The 19,791-nt window shown below is 40.1% G+C and overlaps 1 protein-coding gene across 1 annotated transcript; it reads right to left on the bottom strand.

The window, feature by feature from the left end:
* Positions 1-298: 298 nt before the first annotated feature.
* Positions 299-19,230, bottom strand: LOC143292936 (peptidyl-prolyl cis-trans isomerase-like). Its single transcript, XM_076603640.1, has 5 exons — positions 19,073-19,230; positions 15,102-15,132; positions 14,010-14,195; positions 4,264-4,339; positions 299-974 (listed from the first exon to the last, which is right to left on the bottom strand). Exons 1-5 carry the CDS (start codon positions 19,139-19,141, stop codon positions 842-844), a joined length of 495 nt encoding a protein of 164 aa, XP_076459755.1. The 5' UTR covers positions 19,142-19,230; the 3' UTR covers positions 299-841.
* Positions 19,231-19,791: the final 561 nt, after the last annotated feature.

Genomic DNA, 19,791 nt, shown 5'->3' with positions numbered 1-19,791 from the left:
GACTGAAGATGTTCAACTAAAATGCATCAAATCAATCCAACAATTCATGCCATTTTGTATGCTAACTGATCAGCGTCTTCAGTTGTCTGCGTTCTACATGGAATCAATGATGTACTGGGATGCTAACTGCACATTTACTTTGTATAAGAACATATTTTTCACTGGGTACTTTTTTTTTCTTGTCATAAAATTTTATGGAAGTAGTATTAAAATTCTCAAATTTCAATAGTTATTCATTGGGCTATAACAATGGGTGTGGGTAATTGTTCACCATTTCTCACAAAAAATCAACACTTCCTTGAAGTCACCAATATTGTTTACTTTCCACAGACCAAAAGCAAAATAAAATAAAATAAACTATAAAATAAAATAAAAAAGGAATGAAACCCAAAAGGATATCACCCTACTGAGAAACCGACCCTTGTCACAGATATGCCAACAAAATAACAGCAAAATGAACTGCACTGGCATGTTTCCTTCTTGTCTGTGCATGAAGTTTTCAGAAACTTGTCTTCGTTCATGGGCTGCGACTACCACTTTCATATAAAAATATGAGTGGGCTTTTCTTTTACAAGCATTACCATTTTTACCTCACTATATAGGCAGCCATACTCTGGTTTTGGAGGTATATCACAAAGTGAAAGGGTAAATTTTAAAAAGAAAAGAATACAAAGCCTATTCCTCATGCAAATTGTTCTGTAATTATGATCAGTCTGAGCAATTATTAAAAAACAAAAACAAAAAAAAAAAAACAAAAAGAAAGCGCTCTCCATTCATGATTTCAAATGTTCCTTTATAAAGAGGAAAATGTCCATGGTTTAAAGAAATACGCTGACGGCTACTACAGCTGTCCGCAGTCTGCAATCATGACTTTTTTCGATGTTTTTCCACTCTGGGATCCCACTGCCTCAATATTCTTGACCACATCCATGCCTTCCACCACACTGCCGAACACAACATGCTTGCCATCCAACCTGCACACAACAAAAAGCAAACTGACAATGTTATATGGACTGTGTGGAAACTGCACATATACTATGGACAATGTATAACTGCACACAAACTGTAGACTGTGTGGTAACTGCACAGAAACTATATAGACTGTGTGGTAACTGCACACAAACTGTGGACTGTATGGTAACTGTACACTAACTGTGGGCTATATATGTATCTATAGTAACTGCATGGCAGATGGTTTATAGAAATGTACTGGCATAAACATGCTCCCTAAGCAAACCTCTAAACATGCCTCCCTAAGCAAACCTCTCAACACACACTTGTGAAATAAGAAAACTGAATGAATACTCCTTTATATGGAATGGCTGAATGGGGAACCATAATGACCACCCCCTCTCCCAAATTGCAAGACGTGTTTCTTTACTACACAGATGAACACAAGTCAATCTGCCAAACATTGCAACCAAAACAAATGTTATACAGCCAAAATTAACATGTCACACACAACAATACACTGCCGTGCGCAAGTCACTCTGCCTAAACAAGTTACTCTGCAAAGCTTAACATGATTTACTCTGCCACAAAAATTACAAATAAATCTGCAGAACCAGAGTTACTCTACCAAACTCAAGTTTACTCTTCTAAATTTAACTGCAGGCTGGAAAGAACAGTTAGGAGTGAGGAGTGATCCAGTGGCCTGGGTTGCTTCAGGAAAAGGAGTTAACCTCCTCTAAGGAACCTATTTCCCCCAAGGCATCCCAAGAAGTCTGGGTTGGAGCCCTGAGGGACATTGAAGAGAGACTAGCTCCTGTGCCCACTCAAGGGCAGACTCAACCAACATTATGGAAGCCAGGTGGTGGTTTCTGTCAAGTTGATTCTAAGCTGCCAAAAGAAAAAATGGTCCCACATGTTGTTCTCTGACCTTGGAGGAGGAGGGAGAGGGTGTCTGTGAAGGACAAAGTGTGGGCTTCCATGGCGAGAAAGGGGTCATCATCAGAAATTTCCTCGTCTAACAATGGTAGTTCCACAGAGGAAGGGCAAGTACAAGCTTGAGACAAGGGTTAAGTCCCCTTAGTGAGATGGTGGTTTTGGGTACGGGATCTGCCTGGGAACTGTTGGAGCCAGCTTGGGTGGGTGGCTGTGCTCCCAATCCTTGGCCAGAATGTGTCCTGACCCTGGGACGAGGTCACTGTCCATGAGGGGGTAGTGGGGCAAGCCCCAAGACAGAAACAGCAAGATGTCGTGAAACTGAGCAGCCCAAGGACTTATCTACATTGTGAAGCAATGCTGCTTCTGGTCCAGTTTGGAAAGGCCTTTGAGAGGGTGGTCACTACATGCAAAAAACCAAAGAGCAAGGCAGAGATCAGCTGTGATTTACTCCCCCCACAGGCAGAAGTTGACATCACTACTTCATACACATGCTGAATCGCTTGAACCAAAGAAAGTAACCATGATGGTTATGCCAGTATGGGAGGGCACTGTTGTGATCCTTCGTAGTGAAATAGAGGCCATGTGTTCATATGTGCTTTGTGAGCTGCACACTACTCCCCACACCACCTTCCTCCCTGCAGAGCCTTGAGGGTGGGCATCCCTACCCATGTTGAGAGGGGCAGGCAATCCATCCCCACAGGTCCTGCCACCACCACTGAATACTGATGGAGAGAAGCTTGTTCCATGCCACGCATGGAACCATAAACCCCCTCTGGCCTGTCAAGTCTTTGGCCCAAGAAATTCTTATAACAAAACACCAGTGTTTGTAGGGCCAGCTTGGATGTTGCACCTGCATGACACTGACCCTGCAAATGCAGGCATGCAGGCTTATGGGCTGCAGAAGTGAGTACTATTATCCAAAGATGAAACCCAAGGAGGAGGAGGAAATGTTATCACCAACCTTGTATTTGAAGGAGGGACAAATGAAGAAGTAGAAATCAATGAGAGAAGTCCTGGTTGGGGTGGGGATCAATCAGAAGTGGAAAAAGCAAGGGTACTGGGTGGGTAGGAATAATGGGGGAGTCAAAGTGGAGGACAGCCTCACATGCCCATTGATAGAGGGGCATCTGGGCTTAATTTTAGTCTGATCACCTAAGACCGATTTCAAGATACTCTCTTGTTCCTGTTGAAAGACATGATGAAAAGCAACAAGAAAATGCAGCTACTCATGATTTCTTCCAATTGGATGGAGTAGTATTTTGCATTGGACAGGAACTGGATCCCTGATGAGTCTGCAGTAGTGTGTCATGGTACATAATGTGCAATTTTCTTTTTCTTCCCCATTTTTACCCCCTAGTACTGCTACCCTTAATTTTTTAAAATCTTTTGTATTCTGAATAAAGAATTGTTTCCTATTTCAAGTTGTATCCAGTGCTTCTTTCAGTATGTATATAAGTCTATGGGTATGCATAATGACTATATTTGTATATAAGTATAAAAAATAATTTATTATCTCAATAAAAGTGTGGTTAAGTCCGTGTGATACATGCAAATTTAAAAGCATGGCAGTAAATTTGCAAACAACATATGTAACAAAAACACACACAAATGCCATATATATGTAAAACATACATATAATGTATATTTGTAATTCTTTTTCTTTTCCCACTATTTATGAGTCATGTTAATGAAAAACATCACTTTCCTTTAGTTTTTCCCTTTAATTCCATTATTGTTTAGAACTGTTCTTTTTTCTTTCTTTTTTTTAAGCATGAGTGTACATAAAAGACAAACTAAAGAAACAGCTTATAATTAAAAAATTAAGTCCATGTGATACATACAAATTTAAAAGCATGGCAGTAAAATCTGCAAACAACGTATGTAATAAAAACATGCACAAATGCCATATATATGTAAACATACATATATGTGTAATTCTTTTTCCACTATTTCTGAGTTACTGAAAAACAATTTTTCTTTAGTTTTTCCCTTTAATTCCATATTTGTTTAGAAATGTTCTCTTTTTTCAGCATGAGTGTATATGAAAGACAACGAAAGAACAGCTTTTAATAATAATATAATAAAAGAAAAGAAAATTCCATAACAAACACATAACTCCTCAGAAATAATGTTAATGAGAAATGAATTTTTCAAAGTGTTCACAATTCCATGATTTGTTATGGAGGTGCTTTCCCCCCTCAGAACACTTAATAGGGAACTTAACACAAAAAACAAAACCAAAAAACTAACAAAATGAAAAAGATCCATGACAACACATACATACCCCCCCTCCCCAAATTTGACCGATTCTTGGCCCCTTTTTGTTAACAAATTCACATGCCAAAGAAGGCTCACCAGAAGCATACAAAAACCTACCAGGCTGTTGGCACAGTGCACAAGAAGAACTGGGAGCCATTGGTGTTTGGGCCAGCATTTGCCATGGAAAGAATTCCTGAAACACATTACAAAACCTGCATTAGGCAATTTCTCTGGCAGAGATCAGGAGACTAAGCCTCCTTGAGCTGGAAACCTTTTGAAAGACGAGTGTTTATTGTATTAAAAGTGTATCAAAATGGCAGGGTACAGTCTGAAGCTGAATCGAAAATATGGGTCTAATATCGGAATATATATATAATATTGGAAGGCTCTCCTGTAATCAAAAATAGAAAACTGTATCTTAAAAAAAGTTGTTAGAACGTGCAATTGCCATGGTAATTCACTTGGATGTATATATCAATGTGTGTCTGTCTGCTTTTTTTATTTATACAAACATACAAATACATATAGATATATGAGCATACACACTGATTAACTCATAAAACCACAAGCATTTTGTTTAAAGATGTGAAGCAGTACAAAATAAATCATGAATCTACAATAGGAGAGAGTGTGTAGATTGTTATTAATGCAACTCACTGTGTGTGTGTGTGTGTGTGTTATTAATGCAACTCACTGTGTGTGTGCGTGTGTGTGTGTGTAAAGTGAAGAGCCAAGTTACAGTAACACACACTGAACTTGCATAAAGGGTGGGAAGCTGGAGGAGTGATGTTGTGAAATATAGAATTACAGCCATGCGAAAACAGAGAATGGCGACAAAGAAACACATGTAAGCCGATAGATGTCCAAATTAGAAAGACTACACGCACAATTTAACAAAATATATCATCGTATGCACATGAGGCTAAACCTTTGATGCACCAGCTAGATCCCCGATAGTTTCTATACAGCTTAAACTATCTGCAGTCATGCAGTGTACTGCTGCATCATTGGCTTGTGCCATTTCAGCACACAAAAAAGCACTGATTGTCAAATGTTTCTAAAGCTTTTGTTTGTGTGCACGCATTTGTGTGTGTGCACACATGTGCGTGCCGCTTGTTTTCATAATTTTATCAATATATGCCATGGAGGGATTCGATCGCCTTCTGTCATGATCAGCATTTTGACAACTGCAGGCTTGACTACAATTAACTGTCAGAAACCTGTGATCAAATTAGGTACTTGGCAAGTCACTCTCTTCTCAAAGTCTCTTATCACAGAGTCTATAATTATACGGACCAACCTTTTCAAAAGAGCTTTTCCGTTCTTGAGGGTATTTAAGTCAGATTCAGAACCATGTGTTCAGTGTGAAGAAAGTATACCCTTGAGTGGATTTTTTAAACAGGTTCTCTGAGCATACAGTTCGCCACATTTTGAATCAAGTGTTGTACAGAACTCATCTACCTTTTTTTTCCTTTTTTTTTTTTTTTTTAAATATATTTTTTCAAAGTTGGTGAGCCTGAAAAGAACAAATGGAGAAATTGGCTCAAGAAAAAAACGTATTTACCTGCTTGTAACTTTACAACAAGAATAATCTTGAACATGTATGTGGTGTAAGAAGATTCAGAATTAACCTGTTGCCCGCGAGACTTGCGTCTGATTGTACTGTTGTACACCTACAGGACCTAACTCTCTCATCAAATTTTCAACAGCAAAATTCACTGCTGACAGAAGGACACGACCAACTTTGTTCTTCCCATCTTCTAGAATGTTTGAAGATAGTTTACATCCCTTGGACTTGTATGGTTAGTACTCTACAACTCATAGGCAGTGAGACTTTCCAAAGTCACTTGCAGACACGGCTGGTCAAAATATTGTTAACGGCTGCTCATTTGAGCACAAAATCTGGCTCTTTAGTTGCCGAGCAGCGTCTAGCAACTGGGGTCAAATTTTTTGGAATGCCAGACATTCCCACTGCACACAGTACTGGCTGGCACATTCGCCGCAGTATTTCTGGCCCCGCATGCCAAACCTGGGCACTGCCTTCTTTGTTTCACTCGGCCCCCGCCCCACTTTTACCACGCTTTCACAGCATCCACACATTTCCTGCAGTGATTACAGAAAGTTAAAATATTTCTATTCCTGCTTGTATTATTGGAGTGCAGCTTGATTTGATTTACACAATTTCATTATTTTATCAACATCATTTTTTTACTTTAAAAACTTTGTCTTTCTCATGGAATGAAGGGGTGAGTGTCGGCTGCTTTTGACTCTGAACTGCAAAACCTGTGACTAACTTTTGCGGATTGTTTTTCTTTCTCTTCTATCTTCAATTTTTTTCTGTCTCTTGTTTTTTGTGCGAGTCTTCTTATTTGATTTTTGACAATGTATTTTTCTTTGTAGGCCTAAAATCAAGTGTTGTGCTGAGTCTGTGCGTGTTTTTAATTGCTTGCTTGTTTGTTTCTTGTGCCCATCATTGTGCATGTGTGTTCGCCGTACATACATGCTTGTGCACGCGCGTGCATGCATTTGTGTGTGTTTCATAGTTTGCTGAGTATAAAGACTTAATCAGATAGAGGATCAGGGTATAATATGGAGACAGTCATACAGAAAGTGTATACAAACACAAACTGCACTGTCTGTGTAGTGTACTGTGGGCATTCGAAAAAACGAACAGATGCATGCATGAGATATTGTTATTCTGTGCAATCAGAACTTAAGGAATGTCACGGCATCGATATCATGCGTGACAGAAATGATACACATTCCACAACTTTGTGTAGCATGTACCATGCTAGGGTACATGATGAGAGAACAGAAAGCACTACCACCCTGCAAAATGCTAAAGCTGACCGTGACTGTGCAGCGGACTTGTGGTCTCCTTTTGATCCCACTGTTCCTCTGAACGAATGTGGCACCTGCTCACACTTTGCATCTCAAGCAAAAGCTGGTAGACCAGTCACACAGGAGAGAGGCCGCCCAAAACAGACAGAAACAGTCACTAACAATACAGAAAATGCCAGTGACGCATAAAAGACACATCGTTCCTGCCACCAGTGACATCTACACCAGAAAAGTACTACGTATGAGTGACACGCAAACATCACAAATCATGTTGCACATTCCAGAAAAAGCGCACACGTCTGTATCCATGAGTGACATGCAAACATCACTGATGATATTGCACACTCCAGAAAAGCGCACACGTCCGTATCGACACAGCATACCCCAAAGCCATTCAAAGACATGACAACATCTCCTTTCATCCAAAAACAAGGCGTGTGTTCCATACGTAACATCACTTTTCCCCTCACCAAACACGAAACTGAATATCACACAAAACTGACAAAAACAATATCAAAATCAATCAGAAGACAAAACTACAGTCATATGAAACACAAAAGATCAGCCTCTCATCCTGAAGAAAGTGGTCAAACCATGAAAACCATCTTTCTTGGCCTCCTCACCTCTACGAAAAAGAAAGCAGGCACATGCAACAGTCATTGGCTGAAGAGAAAACTTAAGCTGAAAACCAGATTGATGATATGTATGACAGGATTGAAGAGAAAAAGCTGGAGACAGAACTGCCTTTTCTTTTTGGACTTCAAACCTGGACACAGTGCTGAAGAACAACAAGATCACTGTGCAAGCATACCATGGCAGATCATTTGTGGACAATCACTGTCATAAATACCTCAGCCTTCAGTCACTCAAAACATCTGTCAGAGTGTTGTACAAAAAACATTACAGACTACAGATAACCATATCCTCCACCAGCATGCAGGTGACATTGTAACAAAATTTCAGACGCTCAATGAACGCTTTGCAGCTGTTCACAGACAAGTGTCCCAAATGCGACGAGTCACACAGAAAGACACCGACAGTATAGAACAATATATCGAACAGTGCATGCAGTTTTTTTCAACAGAGTTTCCCCCAACACAAACATTATTCCCGAACAACACATGTTAGAGTGCCACTGTGTTGACTTCATGAAGAGATGGGGGTGTGGCCTGGGTCTACTTGGGGAGCAAGGTGGAGAAGAGACACACGTGTTTGTCAATGAACTAAAAACACGTGTGCGCAGCATTCAGGATGAGGAACAGATCAATGTTCTGATGCGGGAACAGCTGACCGTTGTGTCCCCTCGATTGCAGGGTGTTCTGTTGCTTTCTGGCAAACCCGCAGGCAAACAACAGTGCTCTTGAACATTGTGCGTGCGTGCGAGCCTGTGTGTGTGTGCACGCAAGTGTGTGACTTGATTCATGGGAGTGTTTAAGTGTTTATGTTTGTGTGTGCTTCACACAGTGTGTGTGCGTGTTCACAAACGTGTGTGTGTGCCCAGTGTTGTGTTGTTCAATTTTTTTGTTTGCATGATTATTCAGTTCACATAAAAAGAATTGGTTATAACTTATAGTGAGATTTGTTTTGTGTTAATTGTTTTGTTTGTTCATCTGTTTATTTGTTATTATTTCTGCAGGTTTTGTTCAGATTTTTTTTCTGTCACGGAAGTGATATTGTACTGGTGGATATGTGTTTTGACAAGTGGCTCCCTATTCAAAGTCATTAAAAGTCTGAATTTTACACCAAAAATTTACTATTTACTTTGCACTTTCAGTGCATATGTTTAGCGGACAATTTTGTGCTTTGCCGAAACCATTTTATGAACAAAGATCAGCAGAGCAAGGATGCCACTAAAAGCTGATGAGACAGTGAGCAGTGTAATGTGTACTATATCACCGCTACACGGCAGTGCCAAAAACCGACAGACACTCACCCCACTCTCCATCCCCCTGCTGCTCGCACTCACCATGCTACAGTGTGTTCATTTAAACACTTGTGCTGCCAAGAAAAATATCACAACTCAAGGTAAGCTGATCTGCATGCAGGCATGCTAATTCTGTTAAATTTTACTATTTCACTGTGTTAAGCGCCTGTTTTCTTAAAGAGGGATTTAAACTTAACGATTTTTGCAATCATGTTTCTGATTATCATTCTCTTCTCTTTCTTCATTTGTGTTTCAACTGTTGCCGCAACAATTGCTATGTACCAAAACATATTGTTTAGAATCGATGGAAACCTTATTTTGCGTTCTTCTTAGAAAACCACTTCTTGTTATTTCCAATCCATCCATGAAGATGATGCACAAAAGAAACAAAGCAGATTTACCACAGAACAAGCGTACAGCGAGTGCCGCTGAGCACAGCCTGTATATCAGCCACGTTCATTTATATCCATGCCCTACTTCTGGGTTCATGAACTTTCAATGGGCCAACTGAAGTGCCAGCACTGAACACCAGTGTGTTGTCCAGCAACTTCACAGGCCAAAATTTGGCAGAAGAGTGCAGTATCTTCTTTTACATGGTTTTGACGGTCATGCACCTGAGTACATTAAAAATACTAGTTTTAGGCAGTTCCATGCTAAAAATACAGACAGCAAAGATAGGACTTCAAAGATGGGAAATTTGTAAAAGTATTGATTTTAATTACTTTGACCCTGATATTTTGTGCATAGCTAAGAATAGCTAGCCTTGTTTTCGCAAGCTGCATCACAATATATACCTCTTGATTTTCTCAACAGATTAAAAGTAATCTCAGGATTAACTCCTGGGACTCTCAGATTTACAGATTTCCATAATTGTGTGTGTGTGTGTGTGTGTGTGTGTGTGTGTGTGTGTGTGTGTGTGTGTCTTTTATAAAGTGCAAGACTTTGAGTTAATGGATTGAAAAAAAAAGTTCAGAGCACTGAAAGATATCAGATTGAAAATCTGTCATATTTGCCAGTAACTTAGTACTTGCACCCTCATTTTCTGGAAGAACTTGTAGAACACGCCACCAACCAACCCACTCTGTACAATACTTTCAAGCTGCATTTGTTTAAAAATTTGCTGTACTTGTGCGAAAGCTGCTCAGCCTGAACTACGGGTGAAGTTATGTGGTTCTGTCTTTATTATGTCTTTCTGAAAAACAAGATTTTGAAACAGTCTCATTCTTGACAAGCACCTTCTCCTATGAGAAAATCGGGTTTCATTCCTTTTCTTTCAACTATTGACTGAAGTTTCATTACTGGTTTCAATTCTGAAGCTGACATATCACTTAAAAAAACAAACAAACAAAAAAAACAACCTATTGTGCTACATATCAAAGTTACCGAGATATTCATCTTTTGAAGTATGCTACCCCAATATCAATTCTTTTTTTGCCTGGTCAAACTGGAGAGTCGGAAAGATTGAGACACTGCTATATCTTTATCCTTTCTGCCTGGTCAAACTGAAAATTTGGAAAGACTGAGACATTGTTAACTATCCTGCCTGAAAAAAAAAAAAATCGGTGTATTTACTGTGATATATTCGACAACAGATTTTATTATGAAAACAGAACTGTAACAGCCCATTCTAATAAGTGTTGTACACTTTTAAAGTTGATAATCTGTGCAGATTTTTGCACATTAATTTGATTTCCCTGTAATTTGACAAGTCTATTATCTATTTCGTTGCTGCTTAGGCAGTATGCCACCATCAGTACCATTTAAGAAAGTAAACACATTTTCATTACAGTATGTGGACAATACAGTCAGTAAACAAATGAAAGTTAAAAAAGATTAAGTATCAGCTCATATGCACTATGGACTATCTTTGGAACCATTCAAGACCTTTTTTTTCCTGCAGCCATGTTGTTTCATAAAATTAACATTTCAGCCACTGTATCAGAGATAAAAAAAAAAATTCACTGCCACCACCTAAATCAAGACCAAAATCATTGAAACTTCTGTTACAGAACTGCATCAATATGTGGACAATACAGTCAGTAAATGACTGAAATAGGAGGAGTTTGTATTATACTCCATGTCTGGTGCTACATATACTTACCATATCAAAATGATGCAAACCAGGCCTATCGGTTTGCTCTGCTTGGCCAAATTTCACACGGCTAACGGTGAAAAGACACCCCATCTTGTCTGGTCCGCTCTTAGCCAATCAAACGCCTCTAAAAGCTACAAGCACTGAATCATTCCGTGGCCATCGAGAAAATGCCCCATGAGAACCACAGCAGAGACGCAGGGAGGGACGGGTGGGAATTTGAGTTTGACATGGTAAGCATATGTATCACCAAACATGGAGTATAATACAAACTCCTCCATTTGGTGTCATATACTGTACCATGTCAAACAGATGCAGAATTTAAAGGAAATGGAGGAGGGCAGCGCCTACTGGTTCGCATGGGGAGCCCTTGTTACTGAGACAGCAGTGTTAGCCGCGACAAAGGAAATCCCGCTGGAAACATCAGCCATGGTCATACAGAAATCCCTGAGATTTAAGTTGATGAAGGGATTCTCAGACAACTGGAAGGCTGCCTCCAAGACATGCTGCAGCGGCACCGAGTGCTGGAAAGCAGCCAAAGTAGCACCGAGTGCTGGAAAGCAGCCAAAGTAGCACCGAGTGCTGGAAAGCAGCCAAAGTAGCACCGAGTGCTGGAAAGCAGCCGAAGTAGCTATGGCCCGCACTTCATGTGCTCTGGGATTAAGACAGCTGACATCCCTGTGAGCATGAAAGTAGGCTCTAAGAATGACTTGGGAAACCCAGCAGGAAATGGTGCCTGCAGCAATGTCTTTTTTTGTAATTCTCATTGAGGGAGGTGAGAAGACATCTCTGAGAAACGCCTGTGGCAAGACCTATCCCAATAGTATTTGAGGCACCTAACAGGGTAGAGATGCCTATCCTCATTGTCTTGGATAAGAATATCAGACAAAGGTCTGACACTCAGCGTGGGGGAAGGGACCTCGAGGTCCTGGTTCTTAGCCATAAACTCTGGAAGGAAACGGAGTGTGATGGAACCATGTCTGTGGAAGGCCAGATCTTGAGGCCGTTATGACCATGGAGGTCACCTGTAAGGTGACAGAGGCCTGATTTGTGGATTGAGCGGCAGTACTGGCCGAGTAGCTCAACCTGACCAACAAGAAATCGATCCCACTAGTTGAGAGGTCATGTGTGTCACCCTGTGAGATGTGCTGGGTTGGATCCGGGGCTGAGAGGACGAGGGGTTGGTCCCAGTACGGGTAGAATGGGGAAAACCACCCGTGGGCGCCAGCCATCCTGTGACTCCACGCCAAGGGTCACCGATGCCCTGACCTCCATGAAGGGAAAAATCCTGGCCAAGTCAGAGGGAGGTCAGGTCCAACTTGGTTGTCAGTCCCGCCAGAAGACCAGCGGGCTGACTGCCCGGAACCACCTGAGGCGCGGACCTCCCCCAGCAGGAGAGACCAGCCAGATAGCGGGAAGACCTGCAAAGCAGGTTGCCACATGCCCCGAATCCCCTCCTGTGGGGAGACTGGGGTGGCTTGGCCCGGGATGGGCAAAGTAGAGGGCCCCCCCCGCCCCCCGAATCAAAACTTTTTCCACCTGGGGGAGGGGGCTCGGCAGTGGAGGGAGGAGGGGAAACAGCAATGGAGCCCCCCCGAGGGCCGTCTCAGCATTGGGACCAGGGTAACGGCCGGGCACTGCCTCCACTTTCGAATTCATGCCTAGCTCCGAGTCCCCACCGCCAAGAGAGGACTTGCCATTCCCCCTTATTTCTGCCTCACAGTGGGACACCTCAGGAGGCGATGCTTGTACCCCTTCCCCATCCAGTCCCCTCCATTTTAAATGGGATGAGTGTCGCCTCTGCGATCCACGTCAAAAGACGCATCGCTGCGGTCCCGATTGGGAAAAACCATGAGCTCCGGGCCTGGGAGTCTCTTGCCAAGTCTCAATCCAAACATGGTTTCTGCCGTCTTGGGATGACATACGAGGCATGGTAACCGTGCTTAAGCACCTAGCGAAAGTTCTGAGGCCCGAAAGTGACAGGACAGACACAATCAACTGAAAGGTAGAGAAAAAGTATGATTTGAGAGGGCAGAGTCGAATCGAGTACACAAAAGGTAAGAATACTATAAAATCAAGCTGCAAGCAACAAAATAAGGCCAAATGAACAAGCTTAATAGCCAAAAAAAAAGCATCAGACAAGACAGAGTGTAAAACTGACAAGATAGTGTTGAGAACCTTGGCCAAAGGAATGATTCAGCGCTTGTAGCTTTTAGAGGCGTTTGATTAAGCGGATCGGGCAAGACAATGTTAGGCGCGCGAAATTTGGCCAAGCAGAGCAAACCAATAGGCCTAGTTTGCATCAGCTTGACATGGTACAGTATATGACACCAAATCAAAAATATATTATGTATCAACTCGTACGCAGTGATGCATCTTTAAAATGGAGTATCTTTGGAACTGTTCAAGATATTTATATTAGTTTCGCAGTATTGTCATACTGTTTGCTAGAAGTAATATTTCAGCCCCTGTATCACAGGTTTTTTTGTTGTTTTTTTTAAATTCACTGCCACCACCTAAATCAAATCATCCATTTCTTACATGTAAGACCAAAATCATTCAAACTTACTGCATCAGAACCATAATTCTTTTTCTATGAAACTGCACTGCGAGACTCAGCAAGACATGATGGCAAAGTAAACATGCTGAACTAACCTATTTCTCATGAGAATGCTTCACAGTTGTTGTTTTTTTTGTTGTTTTTTTTAAATGAAGACCAAACAATTAATTACTGACCACATTATGTCTCATTCCATGCCCAGAATACTACCTGCTCCAGTGTGTTTCAGTTGAAAATTCTCATCTGCAAACTTGTTACCATAGATGAGCCTTGCCACCATTTATTTTGAGTCATCTTTTTCTTACACAAGCAATTAATTTCTTTCAGATTTGAGACACACAAATGAATCAAATAATAAATATCCCAAGAATTTTTTTTTTTTTTTTTTTTTAAAAAGACCAACCAACCAACCACTGACAACATTGTCTCATCCCAAGTCCAATTACCTGGTCCAGTGTGTTTCAGTTGGAAATTCTCATCTGCAAATTTGTTACCATAGATGCTCTTGCCACCAGTGCCATTGTGGTTTGTAAAGTCACCCCCCTGACACATGAAGCCTGGGATGACACGATGGAAGGATGAACCGCTGTAGCCAAAGCCTTTCTCCCCAGTGCATAGGGCTCTGAAGTTTTCTGAAATGAAAATTGTCACTGTCATTCAACCTTTACTTCAATTTCAACACTTTTCAGTTTAGGGGCCACTAAACACAACAGGGGGAAATTATTTTTGTGATAACAATCATAGATCAATCTATCAGTACTGACATCCACATATCTGGACTGGCTATCAACGCCGTTTCATAGTGAGACTTACATCTGCAAACAATTTAAAGCATCCAATTCCAGTGATAAGCACATGCAATGAAAACTAAACATCTAAAAACAATGTTCAACACAAAAAATGTTCCTTAAAAAACATATCAATTAAAAAATTTTTTTTTTTTTTTTTTTTTAAAGATCCATACATAATTTTTACACTGGACCCGTCATCTGGAACAAACTCCCTTATTCTGACTCACTCAGTCCTTGTCCTTGTTCAAATCATCTCTCAAAACTCACCTTTTTCACAGTTATTAGTTTTTCTGCCCCGTGTGTCTGTGATTGTTTGTGTGCAGAGCCGAATGGAGCTGTATCAGTATGAATGCCTGGTATGTGTATGTGTGTGTGTGTGTGTGTGTTGTTTATTTTGTGGTGCATATAGGCAAATGAATGTTATTTAGTGTATCTGCATCAATGAATGTATGTGTAATTGTATTTGTAAGCGCTCTGGGCTCTCCGGAGACGGGGTGTCCAAATATTCAATTATCCTTATTATTTAAACACACATAATCTGCAATAAATCCAGAAAATACTTTACGTCAGCAAGTCTACAAACTGACACTGAAATTGTACCCACATTTCATCTCAACAGAAAAAAAAAATCAAAGAAAATAAATCTATAAATTTATCACAGATACACACAAATACAAGGGGCAAAACAGCATTATGCACTCACATTGCACAAGTAAACTAAAAAAAACTCCAACATTCTGGACTAACCTGCTGTTTGAGGAACCACATCAGATCGCAGCTGGAAATAAAACACAAATATTACAGATTCAATATAACAATATCATATGACCAATTCTAATCAAGATTAACTCCCTCAAAAATGTACATATCTATACATATAATGATATATATATACTCATATACATGTATGTCCTCAGTTTCTTGCACTGTTGCATTCTTTTCTTTTTTTTCTTTTTCTTTTTGATGCCCTTATAATTATATATTTCCAGTTTTCTTTCTTGATACAGACTATTAATTCCTTGTCAGCAGCAATGTTCAGTATCGTCCAAACAGATCATACAGCACTCTGCCATGCCTAGCACACTACAAGTACAAAACACAAAAGTGATACACATTCAATATGTGGTATGGCCAATAAAAAAAAATCTAAAAAAGTACTTTTCAAGAAAATAGATTCCTTCTCTTTGAAAATGAAAACATGTATGTCCTCAGTTTCTTACAGTCCCTCTTCCTTTTCACGCCCCTACATAAATTTTCTGATTTCTTTCTTGGTTTTGAAAACCAGTTTTTTGTCTAAGGTGTTACTGTTACTGGTGTTAGTGTTAGCTGTATCATGAGCACAAATATTCATAAAGCATTGTGCAGTATGTGAACTGATTTTATAAACTGCGTGGGTCCTATCACTCACCTGGGGAACACTGGTGTTTAAACAAAATAACTAATTTCCCTTCACTATCAATAATAGTACTACAGCAATAGTAGTACACATAACTTTACATGTCATGTCATCACAGAAATCCTTTAGTTAGTGTACAAACTACAATCCAATGGCTTTATAACCACAAACTGATGATTTCAGTTTCAGGTGTCAGAGAGTGCAAACCGATTCTTGTATATTATTAACACAACAAACCAGAACTTCCGGAGTCTAAAAGCACATAGCTTGTATTCCGCCCCACCACACTTCAACTTGAACTTTGTAGATGCTTGAGGCCTGGGTAGGCATGTTCATCAGTCTGTTGGTAAAAAATAATCACTTCAGGTGGCAGGCGTGACTACCTATGTGTAGCACACTGGATTGTACAGTGAGGGTAAGGTGGCCCAGACTACACTGAGTCTTTTCAGTTTTCTTAAAGAGCAAGTTGTCACTCATTTACTCTCATAGCCTTATTCTTTCATGTCAAATCAAATAACCATGGAGGCAACCATGCGTTTGTTAGAACTGTATTGTCCATACATTTCTGTTTAGCATATTCAGATTTAAAAGGCTATGCCAGTCTTGAATTAAAAGCCAGTTTGTATTTGCATATTTCTTCTGTCATTGCTGCTGTATGCACATGTCAAATGATCAGTATAAGAACAAGCCTGGAGCTTACTTTTTTGAGCAAGTATCTGGGTTTGTTCCAATATACCTTTTATTAACCTGTGTTCTGGCTGAATCGGTAGCATAAGCAGTACTGACTCTTGTGTACCTTTTGTATGGACAGAGTTACCACTTGCACTCTTTAATGTTTATTAATATTTTCTTAAAAGTTGAAACTATTGGTTGGTGCCATTTTGACTGTCTGGCAAACTATTCCACGAGTTTACAACTCGTTCTGTAAAGGAGCTTCTTACATTCTGTCTACAGTGACATTTGCTTAAGCTTAAGACTATTCCCCCTGACTTCCCTACTATCAGAGCATGCAATCTGAGGTCCCTGAGTCTTGCAAAAACCATGAATGAACTTGTTTAAGTCCATCACATCTCAGATCTCCATGTTTCCGTTCATGCTCAAGACTGCGCAGTTTCAGGATTTCTAGTCTGAGTATGGCTTGTCCTTCAAGAAGGCAATGACTTCCACTGCTCACTGCTGCATGTCTTCCACCTTACAGCACAATGTTTTCAGATGCAGCTGCCAAACTGAATGGCCGTATTCTAGGATGGGTGTAAGTTATTAAGGTTTTGAAAACTTATACAAAGAGGTCCTCTGTGAGGTGGTCAAATGTTCTTCGGATCACTCCAGCTATTCAGTTTACCTTGGTAGTAACCTTCTCTACAGGATCTCTTAAACTCAGTTTGCAGTCTACATATTCCCCGAAATCCTTCTCAATCTCACAATCTGTCAAAGGTGTGGTACAGTTCTCTCCAAGCTCATCTTTGTTTTTCACAGTCATGTAAATGGTACTCTCTGATTTCTTACTGTCTAGTTTCAGGACTTCGCAATTTTCAGGATGGAACCTACAGTCATCATTCCGTAGACTATGGATGGAACCTACAGAGTCATCATTCCGTAGACTATGGATGGAACCTACAGAGTCATCATTCCGTACACTATTTCTCTACTAGTCTATCAAGGTCCTCTTGAAAGGTACCGGTTGCTCCTCCTTCATCACTCCTTGTGAAGACCTTTGTGGCATCGGCAAAAAAACATACTAAGCTGTGAACATTACCAGGCAGGTCCTTGATATACTGGACAGATAACATGGGTCCAGAATGCTTCCCTGGGGGATTCCACTGGTCACCTTGGCCTGTTGCGACTGAGCTCCATCAATAACGTTTTGTTATATATCTACGGAAATCCTGGATCCAGAGTAGTTCTTTTCCCTTGATCCCAAGTACCGTTTTCAGTATCTCCCATAGGGCACACTGTCAAAAGCACATTGTAAATTCATGTAGATAACGTTTACTTAACCCCCCTCATCCAAAATATTTGTCCAACTATCCATCACCAGTAGTAGTACATTACTTGCCGTGTCCAAACTTGTGAATAAAACTCTGAATATGCAGTGGAGGAAAAAAAGCTGAAAATCAGGTAAATGCGCATTATCTCTGATGAAAATATAATGCCAAATTTTGTGTTAAAATGAATATTACAAATTAAGAACTCAAGAAGAAATGGCAATTTTATGCCCAAATACGATTTTACGCCCAGCCTGATTTCAGGTTTAGATTAGGGGTGATGCAAGCATCGTTGCCTTGCGGCTTTATGCACCCCGTCAGTTTTTGTTTTGTTTTTTGTTGTTATTTTTTTGGTCAGGTACTCCCAAGCCCAGGCTCACCTTTGACCATCAAAGTCAAACATTGTTTTCTTTATGATATCATGGTTATCAATAACCTTTTTATAGGCATTCATGTTAGGTGCACGTTTGATTTCTGGGGTTAGTCTATTCCAATTGTTAGTTACTATGTAACTAAAAATATATTTTCTAATGTTGCTACTATAATGTTACTTCTGAATTTTGTCAGTACTGTAACGGGTGACAATGTCAGTTACTGCACGCAGGGGAAAAAAAAGGAGGAACTGTAGTACAGCGATGCGCTCTCCTTGGGGAGAGCAGCCCGAATTTCACACAGAAATCTGTTGTGATAAAAAGAAATACAAATACAAATAGTTTGTGGATCAATAAAGAAACATGCTTTGTCAATGTATCATCATTATTGTATATTTTATATGCTTGTATCAAGTCCCCTCGTACCCTTCTTGCTTTAAGGGAAGGGAGCTGAAGATATTTTAGCCTTTTTTTACTTCTGCCATATCTTTATCACTGACTGCCATATTTCCATCATCTGTAGCCTACTTAATGGACTAATGCCAACTTTAGACTTGGTCTTAGACTTTACATAGTTCCAAAAACCTTTCGGATTTTTCTTACATTCTATGGAAATTTTCTCAAATTCTCTTTTATCCTTTCTGATTTTCCTATTACACAGATTTCTTGATGCTATGTATTTTTGGTAATCTTCCATTTTTTGTTTCTAGAAACCTTTCGTATATATTATATTTGTCTTAATAACTGTCATTGTTTTGGATGTCATCCACATTGGTTTTTGTCTTTTATCTTTCTTTGATTTTACTTTGGGAATGTTGCTTTCCATACTAATAATAGTATATATTTATCTTCTTTATTAATTCCCTGCACTGTTCCACACTGAAGTCATTTCGTTCACTCCAGTCTGTATTGCTGAATTCAAGTCTCATTTTGTCAAAAATAAGTGACAATAAGAATCAGTCTTACCTCCATAACAATCCTTCCAGCGGCTGTACCGCCAATAGTCATATCGAAAAAAACTCTTGGTAACCCCATCGTGCTGAAACTAAACTCCGCACGTTGTTCCTGTCGACCGGTTGCCTGAAAATGTCGGCTTTTCCTGGTTTGGTTTATAAAGCCAAGGTGATGCCAACAAAGGTCAAGGCAAGTAAAAAAAAGTAGTGCGTTAAAAAAGAGGTGTGGTCGTTCAAATAATAGAAAACGCGCGAAAGTTATGGCTTCATGCAAGTGACAAAAATTTCCAAAACGAAAACTGTAATTGTAGAGTCTACTGACAAGGGGGACATCTCTCGGTCTCTCATTTGTTGATTATTCTGTCACTGCAAGAGAGATCTGCAGGGTAAGAGCACAAATCCTGGGGAACTGTCGGGGCACGGCGATGTTGACTTGTGCACTGGCACAAGCATTCTCGGCCATTCAGGACGATCATGTGGAAATAATTGTCTCAGCAAATGCCAGCCCTGTCCACTCTTAAATGTTGTCAGATCATGTTTTTTTGTTGTTGTTATTGTTGTTGTTTTTTTGTTGTTGTTTTTGTTTGTTTGTTTGTTGTTGTTGTTTTGTTGTTGTTGTTTGTTTTTGTTTTTTTGTTTTGGTTTTTTGTTGTTTTTTGTCTGCCCCATCTCGATCTCTCCCCCTCCTTGGAGGATGACTATTAGTTTCTGTTTCTTCACGATGGTCAGTAG

This window comes from Babylonia areolata, chromosome 18 (assembly GCF_041734735.1).
Source record: "Babylonia areolata isolate BAREFJ2019XMU chromosome 18, ASM4173473v1, whole genome shotgun sequence".
NCBI lineage: Eukaryota > Metazoa > Mollusca > Gastropoda > Neogastropoda > Buccinidae > Babylonia > Babylonia areolata.
Note: the sequence above shows the minus strand (reverse complement) of the source record. Positions and strands in the feature narration are given on the sequence as shown.

Excerpts from the sequence above, each read along its gene's own strand:
- LOC143292936 (XM_076603640.1), bottom strand. The coding sequence starts at position 19,141 with ATGGGGTTACCAAGAGTTTTTTTCGATATGACTATTGGCGGTACAGCC. Across the intron at positions 15,133-19,072 it reads CTGGAAGGATTGTTATGGAG|CTGCGATCTGATGTGGTTCC; the intron begins GTAAGACTGATT and ends TTTTATTTCCAG. Across the intron at positions 14,196-15,101 it reads TGTGGTTCCTCAAACAGCAG|AAAACTTCAGAGCCCTATGC; the intron begins GTTAGTCCAGAA and ends TTTTCATTTCAG.